General features: G+C 34.3%; 1 protein-coding gene across 1 annotated transcript; it reads left to right on the top strand.

Annotated features, from left to right (window-relative positions):
• The first annotated feature begins 5733 nt into the window (after positions 1 to 5733).
• LOC113109074 (amelogenin-like) lies at positions 5734 to 8090 on the top strand. Its single transcript, XM_026272618.1, has 8 exons — positions 5734 to 5793; positions 5864 to 5908; positions 6395 to 6421; positions 6855 to 7052; positions 7164 to 7329; positions 7683 to 7765; positions 7889 to 7947; positions 8023 to 8090. The coding sequence occupies exons 1-7, from the start codon at positions 5734 to 5736 to the stop codon at positions 7919 to 7921; spliced, it is 612 nt and encodes a 203-aa protein (XP_026128403.1). The 3' UTR covers positions 7922 to 7947; positions 8023 to 8090.
• Positions 8091 to 17628: the final 9538 nt, after the last annotated feature.

Below are 17628 nucleotides of genomic sequence, written 5' to 3'. Positions count from 1 at the left end.
ATGAAATTGCCAGAAGATGAAAAGGTATATTACGGTTTATTTTTTTAATGAAATGTCTTCGCTTTAGTAATAATAGTTTATTATATTATTATTATATTATACATTCATATTTATACCACAATTTTTATTGAAAGAGTTTTCTTTTATATATACATACAGTTCTGCACATACATTTACATACCACTTGCAGAATATGCAAAATGTTTCGAATTAATAAAATAAGAGGGAACAAAAAAATTACATGTTATTTTTTTATTTAGTACTGTCTTGAATAAGCGTGAATATTCAGGAAATTATATGCAGTATTAATATTCAAAGGAATGTAAACTTTTGAATGGGGTCATTTTTACAAATTCAGTTATTTTGTCTTGTGGAGTATATTAAATTGTGAAATGGCTTATTCAAGACAGCCATGATCCCTTTTATTTTGTGTAAATTATTAATATTTGACACATTCGTCAAGGGGGGCATGTAAGCTTATGAGCACAACTGTGTGTGTGTGTGTGTGTGTGTATATATATATATATATATATATATATATATATATAAAATTTACTGTGACTTTTAAGTGTTACTAATCATTTTTGTAGAAATAGTTTGAAACAAGTTATGGACGCTTTTTTGTCATCATGACAGGGCTGACATTTGTTGACTACATGACAATACAAATGATCTAAGAGCTAAGACATTCAAACCAGGAGATTATAACACAAACCATGTTTTCATATAGGTCATGAGCAAAACTATATTTGGGACCACTCTGTTTTCATATTTTGTGCAGGCTAAAGTGAACACGATGATGTAATGTGATTTAAGTTGTGTGTACATCTGTGCATGTTTAGTCACTCTAAGAACTCCAAAATCCCCAAAAACTCAAATGACCCCAAATTCTGCCAGATGATATCATTGTGGTAAACTTGAAGATATCTGAATAACACAACCTTAATGTAACTAATGCTTCCTAATACTCTGCTGATAAACACAGCTGGATTAGTGTTGAACTCTAATTGGCTGAACTAGATCATTCAGCTCAATAAAAGGCTCTACAGATCTATACTGAACTGTACATGGCAGAGCAAATCACTGCTGGAGCGATACACAGGTGAGTGCCAGAAACATGTTTGCTACTGAGACATAAGAAAATAAATCCCATTAAAAAAATGCCATGTAAATATTGGTTTATATTTATGCAGCATGATTATTCAGACTTTGTAATTTAAAATACGCTGATTTTCAGATTGCAAGATGAAGAACTTAGTTATAACCATTATGGTTCTGACTGTAATTGTTGATGTGAGTACATTGATTTCATAGAATCATGTTACTTTTTGTATTTTGGTCACTCGTTGATTAATCAGTTCATTTACACGTGCTTTGATCACTTTGATACTTCTCTTTTAGATCACCCCTGCTAAGGTAAGATCATTCATATAATCAGAATTATCTGAGTTGTGTTTAACTGGTGCTATGAGCTGCAAATATTTTTAGAAGCTGCGATTGATCAGCGGTCTGAATGGTGGACTGGTTACTGGTGTAAATGGAGTTAACCCTCTTCTGGTGGGGGGTCTGAACCCACCTGTGCTTTCTGGTGGTCCTGCTGTTATAGGACAGCCTCCATTAGCACAGGTAGGAACTGAAGATTTACCACTTAAAGGAAAATTTCCCCCAAATATGAAAATATGCTAAAAACCTACTCGGACATTTGAGATGTTAATGAGTTTGTTTCTTTTTTAATCTGCACTGATTAAATTACATTTCTTGCTCACCAATGGATCCTCTGCAGCGAATGGGTGCCGTCAGAATGCCGCCAGAGTCCAAAAAGCTGATAAAAACATCAAAATAATCCACAAGTGATCCATGCACATGACTCCAGCCCACCAAATAATGCCCTGTGAAGTGAAAAGCTTCATGTTTATAAGAAACAAATATGTTGTTAAGGCGTTTTAACTTTAAATCTTAATTTCTGGCCAAAATACAATCCAAATTGATCTGCTTCATCCAGTGAAAATGTTCTTCCCCTGTTGTGTGTTGTGGACTCACATCAAAATCCGCAGGCAACATTTGTTTTGATCTGTTCTGAATAAAAAAAAATTTTTTTCTTGTAAATGGTGCCTGATCTGTGCATATTTCTCTCCACAATTAAGATGAGTTTACTTTTTCATTGGAGAAAGCAGTTTTTGGGATTGTGGACTCAGTTTTAACTACGGGTTGAAGTAAAAAAAAAAAAAAAATCTTGATGGATTTGTTTATTACTAACACAGCTTTTCACTTTACAAGACATTTACTGATGGACTGAGTCATTGAGATTGCTTGTAGATTTTGTTTTGATCAGCGGTTTCAACTCATTCTGACGGCACCCATTCACTGCTGGGGATCCATTGGTAGATAAGTGATGTACTGTTAAATGTCTCCAAATCTGTTCTGATGAAGCAACACATTTCGCTTAATCTTTGATGGCCTGAGAGTGAGTAAATGTTCAGCAAGTTTGAAAATTTTTTGGGGGAACTATATCTTTATCCATATGTGCTTCAGCAGCCACCTGTTCCCTATGGTCCCCTCAACACTGGACCTCAGCTGGCTTACCCTTTCGCTTCACCTAATTGGGTATTTGTTAATTTTCATTTGCGATATTTGTGTAACAATATGCATTTAATTCTGTCTAAATTAATGTAATTTGGGATGTTGTTGTGGCCTGTTTTGATCAACAGGGTTTGCCATATTACATTGGTGGGCCCCAGAATCAGCCAGCCATAATGCCTCCACAGCAAGTTATGGTACAAAACAAGTTGCTAGTGCTATTCTAATGCTATAAAATATATGTAGGGGCTATAAATATATTCATGAAACTTATTCCTAATACTTGTAGGCTGGACAAGGTCCTACTGGAAATAATCAAGCTGTACCATCAAGCACACTAACTAGATTTAAGGTACATTTGATAAAGCAATTACAGGCAACACCATCTTTGGTCACTGGTCCAAAATCTCCTGTAAAAACTCTTAACTTTATCCTATTCACTTGTAGTATAACCTTCTAATAACTAACTGGTTATTGTTCATTCAGTTCATATGATTTTTGATATATACATTTGTAATAAAAGGCTAATGTAATTTCATTGTTTAGCAATATTCAGTGTTTATGCAACATTCAAACGGCAGAATTCCTGCTATCCAGTTAACTGTGTTAAATCGTTCTCAGCGCTCCTATCTCAGAAGGACCGCTGCAAGACCACCTGTCTATACCACCCAGGTTTGTAGGAAAAATTATTTTGTATTTTTCTAGAATTGATGGTAGAATGCATTCTAATATGATTTATCATCTCCACATTCAGATGCCAGCTCAGGTCATCCCTGCTGTGCCTGCAAATCCTGCTGGGTAAATCTGAGTGAAGCTGAGGTGTGTTTTATACATGTGTTGATATGTTCCCATTGATTTTAATGTACAGTAATTAATACTCTTGCTGAAAAGCTGATTGGGTTTGTTTCTTTTCACAGATACTTCCAAGAGATCATCTCTTCTCTGCAGTAAATGCCATTTTTAATTTAGAATATTACAGAATCATTGATAACTATGATGTACTTTAGTAAAATGTCTAATTGCTTTGCTTTATAACGACAAATTGTGAACATTTGTAACAAATGCTTATATTGAATACTGAATAAAAGTCACTAGTTTGTTGCAACAATTAATATTTTCACCCTCTTAATCATAAAATAATATTATGGCCACACTTTTTGAAAGTTTGTGTTACATTGCCATCTACAGGCAACAGTGTTCTTGAAGTTACTACGTAACATTTATAAAAGAAAGAAAGAAAGAGCATTTCTGCACTGTAATTATTTATTCTATCTTATGAAATGTATTAATAAAATAATAAAATTAGTACTATCATAATAATAATAATCATCATCACCAACATTATCACCGTTTCAGAAATAATTGAATCAATCTGTTTTTCTATTCCTTGTCCCTGACTTGTCTCAGTACCTCACTCAGCTCTCCATTAAGGCTATGTACTCTTTTGTCAGTCTCTGACAAAGTTCATTTCTGACATGGACTCTGGTCCACATAGACGTCTATTTAAAGAAACCCATAACAATTATTATGATTCACACTATGTCAAAACCATGGTTGCTACAGAAAGGATTGTATTAGCTCACCACATAATGGCATCAGGACAGAAAAAGTCACAAATCTTCAAAAGTTACGCAGACATAGACATAAAATATACACTTGTACATAATGTGCCATTTAAAAGCTTCATTAAAATGTTAAGATAGATAGATAGACAGATAGATACTTTCTTTAATCATACTAAATACTTTTAATAAATACTATTATTCTGTATTATGCATAAAAGTAGCTTTTAAAAATCTGTTCTTCTGAACATTAAAACAACAACAACAACACCACCAACAACAACAAAAAACACTGGAGTAATAGCTGCTGAAAATATTTTAAAATAGAAAACAGTTATTTTATATTGTGATAATAACTCACAGTATTTTTTGGTTAAGCCTTGGTTAGCCTTGATGAACATAAGAGTCCAAAAGAATTGTACAGAGCCCAAATGTTAAAGCGTGTGATTCAGCACAGTATTTAAGTAGAGTGTAAATGTTATATGTCACTTCTACTATGCTTATCAAGGCCAGGATATAAACAGTTATTGAGGTTAACAATTTTGTAATGCAAATTTCTGATGCCTCGAAATCAATCAACAAACAAACACCCCCAGGTACAGATAGACCTTGTTACATAAAAAATAAAATAAAAATAAATATATAGCGTTTTGCTGTCTACAACAACAACAAAAACTATGAAATAGGGTTACATAATTAACCATGTTGGTTATTTATGATAACCAAACCTACACAGCCTTTTTCTTATACATAGATATTAAATATTGGGATTTTTGTTGATTGATTTTTAATGCCATCTACTGGACTCCGAAGGTTCCTTACCTTTTCAGTCTGGTTCTTCTGTCTGGAATACTCAGCCCCTAAAGCATGTAATCACTAAGTGGAGATGACCACACTAATTGCCATAATTATTGTTTTGAAGAGATGTTGGTTAAATCTTGTTTTTTTCATTCTCAGTCAGACAATAATTTGTCTCCTTACCTCATAGAACAAACAGCTCTTCATTCAGCCTGTGTATTAGTCTGTGAGGAAGCTCAGTTCTGATCTAAAGCACTGGTGCATGTGTTCTATATCTATTAAGCATTCAATGTTTTTAATGACTTAATAATAATGATAACTAATCAAAACACACATACTGTGAATACAGACGTACTTAAACTCAGACAATAAATTGATGAAAACAATTAGCAGCTCAGCTGACCATAATGATACATGTCTATATATGACGCGATATAGACAAATAGAGACCCATTACACACCATATGTGTCACAGCTACAGCAACCTGATATTATTATAGGGCATGCACCAGTTTAAAAAGCAAAGGGGAAAAGACACTAATGGTTTGCACTTCTGCTCTGCCTTGAATGTACTTTTATTTTCTCTAATATTATGCATTTATAGACTGTTATTGATTTATTGCATTTATTGAGATATATATATATATATATATATATATATACAGCACCAGTAAGGAGTCTTTCAAAAAAATATCTACATATTTAATTTCTAATGACTGTCTCTCTATGTTTTTAGACTTTAGTATATGTTTATTTTCATATATATATTTATTTTTTTTATTCACAGATTACCAAGATGAAGATTCAGGCCATCTTGTCCATGGCTGGTCTTCTCAACATTTGCACTTGTGCTCCTGTAAGTGTCCATTGATAAATTCATGTTTTCATCTTCAATCTATAGTAACAAATCTGTTTGTGTTTCTCAGATCTTCCAGCCACAATTCGGAATAATTGCAAGTAACAGTAATGAGGTATGTTTCTTATGCATTCTGTCATGAATTTTATAGTGGATATTATGTAATAAATTCTACCATTTAAAAGTTTAGGGTCAATAAGATGTTGTAAACGTTTCTATTGCTCACCAAGACAGAATTTATTTGATTAAAAGCAGCAATGCTGCAAAATATTATTACAAATTAAAATAATGCATTTCTATTTTAATATTTCAAAATATAGTTTAAGGCTGTAGCAAAGCTTAATTTTTTTTTGGGGTATCATTACTGCAGTCTTCAGTGTCACATGTTACTTCAGAAATCATTCTATTATGCTGATGTGCTGACTTTTTTTTGGGATTCATTGATTAATAGAAAGTTTATATTGCATACTTGTAAATGTATTAACTGTCAGAAAATATGATGTATAAAAACATGTATTAAATTATTAATCCCAAACTTTTGAATGGTAGTGTACATTTTTTGTTTTCTGTTATTCTCATGTCTCTTTTTCCTGCATTGCAGGTGTTGCGTCTCAATGGACTCACTCTGGTAATTCAGCATCCAGTCATGTACAAAAAAACGAATAGGAAGATAGCGTGAGCATTTGAGAGTAAAATCTGCAATAATGTAATGACAGAGAAATTTCTTAACCTGAAACAAAGTCGTCCCCTTGGAATTATAAGGTTCTATCTGACATTTTTGTCAAAATTTAGTTATTACCATATTGTTATTCTGTGACTTCTGTGAACTTATTTACATTATGTGATATATTTTTTTTAATTTTATTTAAAAAACAATAAGGTTCTATCTTCACAGTCGAATAGAATGCAAAAACTTTGTAGCTCAATTTCTCAACACTACTTGGAATGCAGATAGAACCTTATAATTCCAAGGGGACGAGGTTATCTTAATATGGTATTGTGTTGGTATGGTGCTCATATTATAAGGGGCTCATTTAAATCTTTGCTTTCTTTCTCTTTAGGGTACTGCGTTTTTCCCTCCCTTCCTGTTTCAACAGCAGCCACCACAGGTGCTGAACTTCAACCCTGCGATGCAGGGACCCTTCCTGCCCCCTCAAATAAACCAGCTGAACCCAGCACAGCTGCCCCCATTGCTGCAGGAGCAGCCTATACCTGGCATCGGTCCCAACTATGGGATACCAACACAGAACCTTCCCCCGGTACAAACATACAGGGAACATCATGAACTCAATAGTCCAAAAACTCAAGTTTTTTGGAATTATTCTCACAAATTTTGTCTGGAGAGTAACAAAATTCATGTTTGTTTTTAGGGATTTCCATTCTTCCTGAATAATCTATATCCTCAGAGGAACACTCCTGTAAGGCTGATACCTAACCAGAACACTGGCCCAAGTATTCAAGGCCAGGACACCATGCAACCAATGCAACCAATGCAGCCAATGCAACCAATGCAACCAATGCAGCCAATGCAGCCAATGCAGCCAATGCAGCCAATGCAACCAGCGCAACCAATGCAACCAATACAACCAATCCAGGTATTGTTAAACCTTTTTTTCCTCAAATTTTCTTCTCCTTTCAATTGATTGACTAGGCAAAAATGTTATTTTTACAAAGAAAAAAAATTACATTAAAAGTGTATTACCTCCATGAAGAAAACGATGAAATGAAAATGCATCTCAAAAATATTAAATATATGTAATATACTGAATACATAAATTTTTAATATTAAATTATTAAATGTAATTACACGAATCACATTAATCTGATGTAGTCTTAAGGGGCCTGTGTTTGTGTTTTCTTAGACATCTGAAAGAGAATGTTTCACATTTTTCAGAACAGGGGAAAGTCCGACCCGAAGGTAACGTCTGCTCCTGATTACCGTGGTGATCGGCCCGGTCCGGGAACTGGAGAGGTGTTTTCAGAAGCAATCTTTTGTTAAGATGTTGTTAATATCCAAACCTGACAAAATATTGCTGGGCAGAATAATTACTGTAGAATTTATAGGCAGTTTGTTAACCAGTCCTGTCTCTGACAGGGGCATCCTGGGTTCCCATTGTTTGAGCCATAGGCTCAGAAGATTTCATTTTTAAAAAGGTATTCAAATTTGTATATTATTTGAAAATATCATTGTTTAATTATCGGCATGTAAATTTGTCATTGGTTTTCCAGATATCCCATCATGGAGACCCCTCAAAGGAGGCATATCCTTGTGTTACCAAATAAATAAAAGATGAACAATTTATTTTGCCTATTGTTTTTTTTTTTTTATGTTGAAAATTCTATTTTGTACTTCTACTGAAACTTGATTAGGAGCTGTGCTTTCTAGTATTAACAATTAAGAATAAATCACCCACTTCAGTGACAAAATTATCAAAATAGTTTTAATGAGCAGATTCTCAAGAGTAATGATTAAAGCAAAAAAATTAAATTATAATAAAATAAATAAAAAAATAAAAAATACAGTGAACAACTATAAAGAGGCATTTATTAGCAAAACAAACAAACAAACAAAAACCCAAACCCTAGATTACACATTGATATTAGCTGGATGTCTGTAGAAAAAAGAAGAATTTATTTAAAGGCAAATGTTTTTGATTGATTTTCTTTATTGCATGTTCTGCAATCTGTTTTACCAATGTGGTTTTTGAATGTGGTTCTTTCCTAGTTTGTCCCACGATCCATTTCAGACTCTGCCTGGTGAATCAGAGTATTTTATTTAAATAAAAAAATAAATAGAAATAAGAACATCTAAATTTTTTTATCAAATAATTCAAAACCAGTTGTCTTTCATAACTTAGGAACAAAAATACTGACCTTCATGAATGCATGTAGCTGCAAAGAATTCCAGGACATTCAAAAGATCAAGATAAATCAAAAAACAAGAAAGAGAATGCTATTGGTGGTGAAAAATGATTCTAGGTACTGGCAGATATCTGTATAATGTAACTGATGTGATATTAGTACATGGTCCTGATTACTCACAAGCTGTGTAATGCCATACTCAAACGAGATCATTTTCTGTTAAGAACAAATATACAACAGACTGGTTTTATTTGATTTAATATTTAATCTGGGCATTCATACCCAGATGGGTCATTTATAGACTATACAGATGAAGGTGATATGACTTACCGATGCAGTTGGATTGTATATGAGCTTCACATAAGGCTGTTAGATATGGAAACTATATTTACAGAGATGGATCTGGTAAATGCAATTGAAATGTTCTTTTAATGTTATCTTTCTTTAATATATGTTATCCTTTTATATCTTTCTATTTCTATGTCTCTCTCTCTATATATATCCTATATATAAACAATAACTTTACCTCCAGTTCCTGAGGTCTATTCACTCCACCCTGTAAATAAGTCACAAATGGAATACATTGAACATACAACATGAAACCTTACCATATCTAAAAAATCTAAGACTTTATTACAATTTTTGGTGGCTGCATCTGTTCTTTGCCCTGGATGGAAAGAACATATTTTCTGTGTATATCATAAAACTTTAACATTTACTTTCTTATAACTTTTTGTTTGTTTATATTATATATCCTATTATGTGTCCAATGCAAACACTTTTGCAAATGGAAAATGAATGTCACAGTATTATCTTTACTTGGACTGTTTCATTCACTTCCTTTTGGCAAGAGGAGACATTCTCTCCCTAGAAACAAAAGCCAAAATGTATTCAGATTTTATATTCTGTTTTATTGCATTTTCATATCTTTAAATACAGTGTGTTGGGTTCATTAATGTCTATTTCCCTAATTTAGTGACATTACCTCCTTTAGATGGAAAGCACTAACATTCTGTTAAAGGGAGAACGTATTAATGTTTATTTATTTTTTGCTTTTTGATTTACTCATCTCAAAATATTAAAGATGACTTCTACTTCAGGGTACAAAACAACAGCACCATAAGTTTCACTCACCTGCAAAGTGACATTGTCAAGCTAATGTTGATCTAAGTGAATACAAATATTTAACAGATTAGAGACTTTAGATGTATTTAGTTCATGACATTTCCCTCTGGTTTCATAGACAAGGCTTAAGCCTAGTCTCAGACAAAACTGCATGTCTGGGCTGTTTTAACTGCAACACTTGCACTGACATATCCTTAAATATACGTTTTTTTAATAAATACATTTTGTCTTGAGATGTTCCTAAATGTCTTTATTGAGCTATGGCATAATACTGGTTTAAACCCTGTCTGTGAAACCAGGCCATATAGTTTTAGCTGAATTGTCAATATCTTACCTTGAAGACTGGTATGAACTGCCTGTTTTCAACATTAAGCAGAATTAACTCATAAATCTATACACAATCAATAACAACTTAACATAAAACCTTGTTTATTCCATGAATGAATTTGTGAAAAGTGCATGTAAAACTTACCATCATGTTGGGACTCGGGTTTTCCAAAGACTGGATTCATTTGATTCTCTCTACCTCCATCTAGAGCTTGGGTTGCAACATTATTAATGCAACATTAATAATTAATTCTCACATCTCAGCAAATGTTCAATTTTCTCACATCAATAATAATATGTCATTTTATTTATCCCAGGATGAGGGCAATAGCACATTGTTTTTATGTCTAAAAGACTCTGTAAACTAAAGGAACTCAAGGAACTGAAGTCTTAAGGCATTACATCTGCAGTCTAAACTTACTTTGTTCCTCTGTGGACCTTGGTTTAAAGTGAACCCTTGTTTAGTTAACTCAGACTCATCACCTTAGAAGATAAAGAAGATAAAATGAATGTTTATTGTACTACATAATGATTGCAAAGATTGTAAAAAGTGCAAAAAGTTACCCACTCAGTTTTCTCCATTATGACCAGGGAACACTGGATCCAGAACCATTATATGGATCTTGTGCATGTTGCTCAGATCCATCTGGATACAATGGGCCGACTGAATCTGGCTGTAGTGAGTGTCAATTGAAATATTTTGATTTAAAACTACCTTCATTTTAGAGTTATACATAAAGTGAATGTAAAAAAAAAAAAAAAAAAAGAAAACATACAAAAAACTGGAAGCCCAAAATTTTCTCTTATCTGGGTCTGATTGGAGTTCTGCCGAGAGTTCAGTCTGAGAAATTGTTAGTTACGACTAAAAATACTTATATAGAGGTTGTTAAAACATAACAATATATTGTAGTTCATTCAAGCATATTATTTCACAACTTTTACACAATTCTTGCTACAAAGAGCTGAATGTTGACTTTCTTATGATTCTTTCTGTATTGCAATATCAGTCAGACCGATTAAAGAAAGCCACAAAGGAATAGGAGGGATTGTACTAATTGCTAAACTAATTTGTTGCCTCAAGCTCACCTGGTGTTTTAGGATTCACCGAGTGAATTTAGCAACAGCAGGCAATGAGGTCATCAACATTAGAATAGTTACTACACAAGTATAATTCTATCTGAGTTAAATAAATTGTCCATAGATCCATTTGTTGCTGTTTTCAGTTTATTTCGGCAGTTTGTTACCGTTTTGCTTTTATCATTTTACTGTGTGTGATTCCATATTTTGGATGTACGAAGTTTTAATTTATGAATAAAAACATGACCAGTACATTTCACATGCCAGACTTTATAGCACCCATAGAAATAATGCAATACAAATCGTAAAAAGAGAAAAGTACAATAGATGTGTACTTATAAAAAGTAAGTAACAAATTAACAAACAAATGTGTAACCTAAGAAATAAGAATTAAGGATATATATAAGAAAAAATTATTAATCAAATTAAAATCAAATTAGAAGTCAAATTAAATGAGTGAAACAATATGAGTGTTGGTGTCTATACAAACCCTGCATGTCAAATATTAAGTTTGGTTTCAAATGTTAGCAAACTTAGATAACCGGAGATGCTCTGGTAAAATGATATTTCATTTATCATGACTTAGTTGATTGATAATGACTGAAATAATCTGGTACAAGTGGACAATTATTTTTTGTTATTGATGACAAGAAGAGATTTTGAATTGAGGCTCATTATACGACACACACTGTATTAGCAAAGCTCATGCTGAAATTAACAATTGAAGAAATCAATAGTTAATACAACTTAACACAAATAAATAACTAATTCTATAATTTCATTTTTTTAATGCTTTGATTACTAAACTCACTTCCCTTAAATCCACCTGCTTAAACCATAACTCAATGCACAATACTATAAATTAATTAACTAAATAAACTATAAATATGTATCAGTTATTTTACTTTTAAGTATTCCAATTTTTTGACATTCTATATATTTTTGATGATATCTAGAATGACACAGATATAAGGAAAGTTATAATTTATTTTTGCAGTAACATCCAGCCCTAAGGTGTGCCTTGATTTTTTGTTTTGTTTTGTTTATGTGTTGCATAAACTCAGTATGTTTACAATTAATATACCATAAGAGAGGCAACCATGTGACTCATTTCCCTATTTCCCAATTTTTGAGTAAAGCCCACCTTGCTAAATACTAAGCATTACATTCTTTTTTTTCAACATGTCATACTTCTGCTGATTGGCCAGTTGCATGTCAAAAATGTATATATAAACATTTATCACTGCTGTATTGATGTCACACAGACAAGTCTCCCAAATATTTGGCATAAAGGTAAGAAGCAAAGGTAGACTAACTTAAGAGCATTTACATTTATATTTGGTCATTTAGAAGACATTTTTCTCCAACGCAACTTACACACTTTCTCTATTAGATCAGAGCTGCTCTTCCTGAGAACCATGAAATCTTTCCTGATCGTTGCTTGTGTCTTTGGACTCTGCTGTGCCGTGCTAGTGAGTTTCTTTCCCTTTTTATTACATGCGCATGTTATGTTTTACCATCACCTTGTTCTGTAACATAATTTATAACAATGGAAATGAAGTGATGATGGTGATGAAGATGCAGCATTTATTTTCCTTTGTAGGCAGAGGATGGAGAACGTCGAGAGAAGCGCTCGTCAAGCAGTTCCTCAGAGGTCAGTTGGAAATCAAAAACTTTTGCAATTGCATAAAATCCTTGAATCGATGAACTGATCATGTTTTAGGCTACATTCTGAATATGTCATACATGTTTGTCGTCATTTTGAAATCTGTTTTATATAGACTCTTTTCAATAGAAATTTTATATGTTTTTCTACTGATATTTCTACAGAGACAACCTGGAGGCTTCTTCAATCCATACCCATTTCAGCGTCCCTATCCCTATCCGTACTTTCCAACTTACCAGCCTCAGCCTCAGCCTCTGCCTCAGCCTCTGCCTCCAAACAACAATGCTTTCCTCAGCCTCTTGCCATTCATCTTAGCACAGTTGGCATCCAGTCCTGCTCCTGCCCCGGCCCCGGCCCCGGCTCCGGCCCCTGCACCAGCTCCTGCGCCAGCCCCTGCACCTGCCCCAGCTCCTGCTCCTGCTCCAGCTCCTGCTCCTGCCCCTGGTGGGCGATAAGTAGTAGTAGTAGTAAAACTGCATGTGTCTGATTGACTTGATACCCTTGTTATATCTTAAAACAAATAAACTTTTTTGTTGTGTTATTATACTGAGTGTTATTATACAAGATAACAAAAGTTTAAAATTAAATACTAGTCTTCTAATCTGCTTTGAGCTGCATTACCAGAACCTCTGGGTCTCTGATAGACTTTGAATCATTGAATCATTTACAAAACAGATCAGTTTAAAACCACTGAATCATTCAAGAACACTACTACTGTGTGTACAACAGGTCTTATATGGGTTTAGAGCTGTTTTCACTGATGGAGCAAAAACAGACAATGTGACTGGGCAGAAGTGTCTGAAATATAATTTCTTAAATTCCTGTTTTTTGAACTGTTATAAAGAATGCTTGTCATTCCAGTAACTGGTTGCTTGTTCAGAAACATTAGAACATTCTAATGGAGGCTTTGACATTTCTGGAACTTACTGGTTTTTAAAAGCAATAATGTAGCTTAAACATTTTGAAATTTTAAAGTGTAGGTCTATCACATAGCAGGAGTGAGCTAACATGGATCAGCTTATTATATGTGACAAGGCAGACATTTTTAACAATTAAAATATAGACCTATGCACTTTTTCTGAATTAAAAAGTACATATTTATACAGAGGTGCATGCAAGTTTTGGGACATTTTGAGAATTGGTACATATTAGGCATAAATTGCTTCTTGAAGTCCACAGACTGCTTTTTTACTTTTCCACTTAAACCAAACTTGTTAACATTGTCATGTACAAACTCCTCATGTAATTTCATTTATGCAATTCCTCCAACCATATTGGAGAGAGAATATGTATGTCTATCTGCCTGTCTTTCATGGAGAATTAATAGTTAATGGCCAAACATATCTGACTAGTTGTGCTGTTTGTATCTTTATAAAGATAACTTTATATCTTTTGAAGGATAACATAACTTACATTAATAAATAAACAGGTTCATGTTTGTAGTTCTGAACTGTAATATCACAAATATCCCTCCACAGTGCAAGGGACATAATAAACACTCATAAAGACATTTGTTTTATTCATGAGTGAATCAACATTTTTGAAAGAATCCATTGAATGAATGATTCAGTGACTCTGGTACTTGATTCAGTGACTCTCAAAGTAACAATTTAGCATAACTGAAAATGTTTTTGACACTTTTGCTTTGTCTCATGTATTATATCATAACAAACACATTTTATGTGCATTTATCTTTTAATTAGAAAGCATAAGACAATGTATGATTCAGTTATGGAAAGTAAACTTTTTTTAAGAGACCAAGAACAAGTGTATCAAGTCAATCAGGTGCATGCTCCGCTTTAGCTGGTGTCTTATCTCCCACCAGGAGCAGAAGATGAATGGCATGAGGTTGGGTAGGACATTGGTGTTTGGAGGCTGATGCAATCTGTTTTAAAATAATACAGCTCCAATCTGATCAATAAGAGAAATAACAGCAGACACTGTCATAAAAGCAATTAAAACAACATACTGATAAGTGAAAAGACCTCGGCCAAATAGTGATAGATAGTAGTATCCTCTTTCAGCAGGATAATGCACCATACTGTATGTATGAATTTTGTCAATGCATTTATCCAAAAACCTCTACAATATGACACAATTTTCCATTTAATTATTGGTAATGCTGTCTTTGAAAACCCAGCTAAAGTTTTTGGTGATTTACTGTTTTCTATATAAAATCATACTTCATTAGGTAAAGAACATCCTGTGAAAATGTAACATTGATATAAAGACCATTAAGACAATGTCAAATATTGAAATTAAGGTTGTTGAAATCAAACTTTGTTAATGGTTGAAATCAACTTTGATGCTTGTTATCTCATAATTTTATTTTGAGACTTTAGTTCTCAATGTTCACATTTAGAGTTTGGCAACCTGGCATTTAGCCTTCCTGCATTAGGACACCTACCAAAAATAAGTTCACCTCCCCCTCCTTTAGTTATCTTCTTCTTGGCTTTAGGTACAGGAGATAGATATCACTTGTTTTGCAGTAAAACTACGATTATCGAGATTAGCTAATCCTCTGTAGCAATGTGTTCAGGAAGTTGTTAAAGGGGGGGAGGGGGGGGGGCAGGGGTTGGTGAAATGCTCATTTTCACTCAATATCCTGTTAATCTTGAGTAGCTACCTATAGAGTAGTACTGCATCCTTCATATCTCCAAAAAGTCTTTAGTTGTATAATATTTATAAGAGAAAAATAGTCTGTGCCGATTTTCTTTCGGAAAAACACGAGCCTCTGGAGGCATGACGTGTGGGCGGAGCTAAAGAATAATGAGCGCGAGTAGGCTTTTGCGCTGAGAGCGTTTGGAAGTTGTGACCATAGACAGTAAAAGAATTGGACACAGCGACCCCATTGGAACTCAATTGAGACAAGTGAAGCCCATTTTTAGCGTTTTTTAGCACTTCCGTTTCTGACGCGCAGACTCAAACGGAGCTTGACGACGTCAGCAACCTGTCTGACAGAAGTAAATCTTCTAATAGCTGTGCGTGAAAACTGTCATCTTTAATCTTGCAGAGACGGCGAGCTTGAGCGGGGAGTTCTTTGTCGTGAGTGAGCAGGAGTAAGTATTCTGATTCATTATTTTGTATAGTATTTTAAAATGTAACGCCAGTACGCCATATTAAGTTAATTGCCTGCGAGCTTCTCCTCCTGTCTGTACGGTAATACGACAGAGAGCCGGGTGGTTATGATGCAATCGTTAGCCTATTTTTTACAAAAACTGTTTCTACGGGGCCATAATGTAACATAGAAGGTAATGGAGCCCTTTATACATTGTTGTGTATCTTAAGAAATGAATAATGGACAAACGGAGTCTTTAGAAGCCTCAGATGTAAAGTTATTCGCTGTCAAAATGACCCCAAAATGAATGGGAGTCAATGGGAATGCTAACGCAAGTGAAGTTCTGCTAAAAGATGGCAGCTCGCAGCCGAATTCAACTTCCGGTTGACTTCCTTGCCGCCTGGCTGTGACATTACCGTGAGGGAAAAACCATCATCCAAAACAAACCATGGCTTACAGTCAGATTCAGCCATTTATTTATGATCAAGAATCAGATCCCGAGGCTGAAACTGAACGAGAGCAGCAGCAGCAACGACTCGCTCTGAGCGGGGCTCGAACCCAGGTCTCAGGCATGGGAGTCGGACGCACTAACAAGGAGGCAGAGACATTTTAAGCAGTTTTACTCACCGCCTGCAGTTCCAACGCACGATCGTGACCCTTTTTCGTTGGGATTGCATCATCCTTAAGAAAAAAACGATATGCAAATCCATCGTCAAACTGTTTGTAAAACAAGCATCTTCGAAATGCAGGGAACAAACACAAACACTTGCACAACTCCGTTGATGCTCTGTAAAAATAAACTCCATCCACTGGTCCCTTAATGCTGTTTTTTTTTGGTAATCTGTGCAGGGTTGTCTTGCCCTGGCAACCAAAAACACACTTCTTTTGTGACATTTCGTGACGCTCTCGCTCTGATCAGTGAACGTCTGTTGTGCTCTCAGTGCTCTGCTATACTGGAGAGCGCGCTCTTCCGGCAGAAGTGTCCTTAGGACCCATATAAGGAAATTCTGCTCCATCTAACGTCACACAGAGCCATACTCGAAAAAAACTTTCCAATATTTTGACAAACAGGAAGGAGTATTTTTGTTCCAAAAATACTCCTTCAAACGCACAACTTAATTTTTGAAACTTTGTCCATGTTTAGCATGGGAATCCAACTCTTTAACAGTGTAAAAAACTCAGTATGCATGAAATAGCATTTCACCCCCCCTTTAAGATGTTCCTAAGATGTCACAATTGCACAAACTGCAGTGAACCTTTGGGAATTTTGGGGATTTTAAGGATTACAACTTGACTGAATATTGTAATATCCATAAGGTTTGTGTGCACAATGAGTAAAAAAGTAACATGCCAAAACTCTTTGATGAGTCCATTCGAGTGCATTTGCCAGACTGGGATAAATATTAGAGCATTCACAATTATTTCAGAACATCAAGAAGACTTGACTGAATTGAAAGACTGTAAGTATAGATCAATTAAAATATACACTTCACTGTTTCTGTTACTTCAAGTTTATTTTTTCTGTTTTCCTCATTGACTTCATTGAAGTTTAGTGAAGACTGAGGCAAGCTTTTAAACTTTTTACTCCAGTGAATGTTTAACTGATATATACGGTACACACATAAACTTAAACGTATTTTATTTTAGCTATTATTTCAGCTTAGTATGTTGCTAAGGTAACATTTTTCATCTTATTGTACTAAAATAACAAAAGAATAAT

The sequence above is a fragment of the Carassius auratus genome, chromosome 1, assembly GCF_003368295.1.
Source record: "Carassius auratus strain Wakin chromosome 1, ASM336829v1, whole genome shotgun sequence".
Lineage (NCBI taxonomy): Eukaryota > Metazoa > Chordata > Actinopteri > Cypriniformes > Cyprinidae > Carassius > Carassius auratus.
This window is presented reverse-complemented; position numbering and strand designations above follow the sequence as displayed.

Excerpts from the sequence above, each read along its gene's own strand:
- LOC113109074 (XM_026272618.1), top strand. The coding sequence starts at position 5,734 with ATGAAGATTCAGGCCATCTTGTCCATGGCTGGTCTTCTCAACATTTGC. Across the intron at positions 7,053-7,163 it reads CAACACAGAACCTTCCCCCG|GGATTTCCATTCTTCCTGAA; the intron begins GTACAAACATAC and ends GTTTGTTTTTAG. Across the intron at positions 7,330-7,682 it reads AATGCAGCCAATGCAGCCAA|TTCAGAACAGGGGAAAGTCC; the intron begins TGCAGCCAATGC and ends TGTTTCACATTT.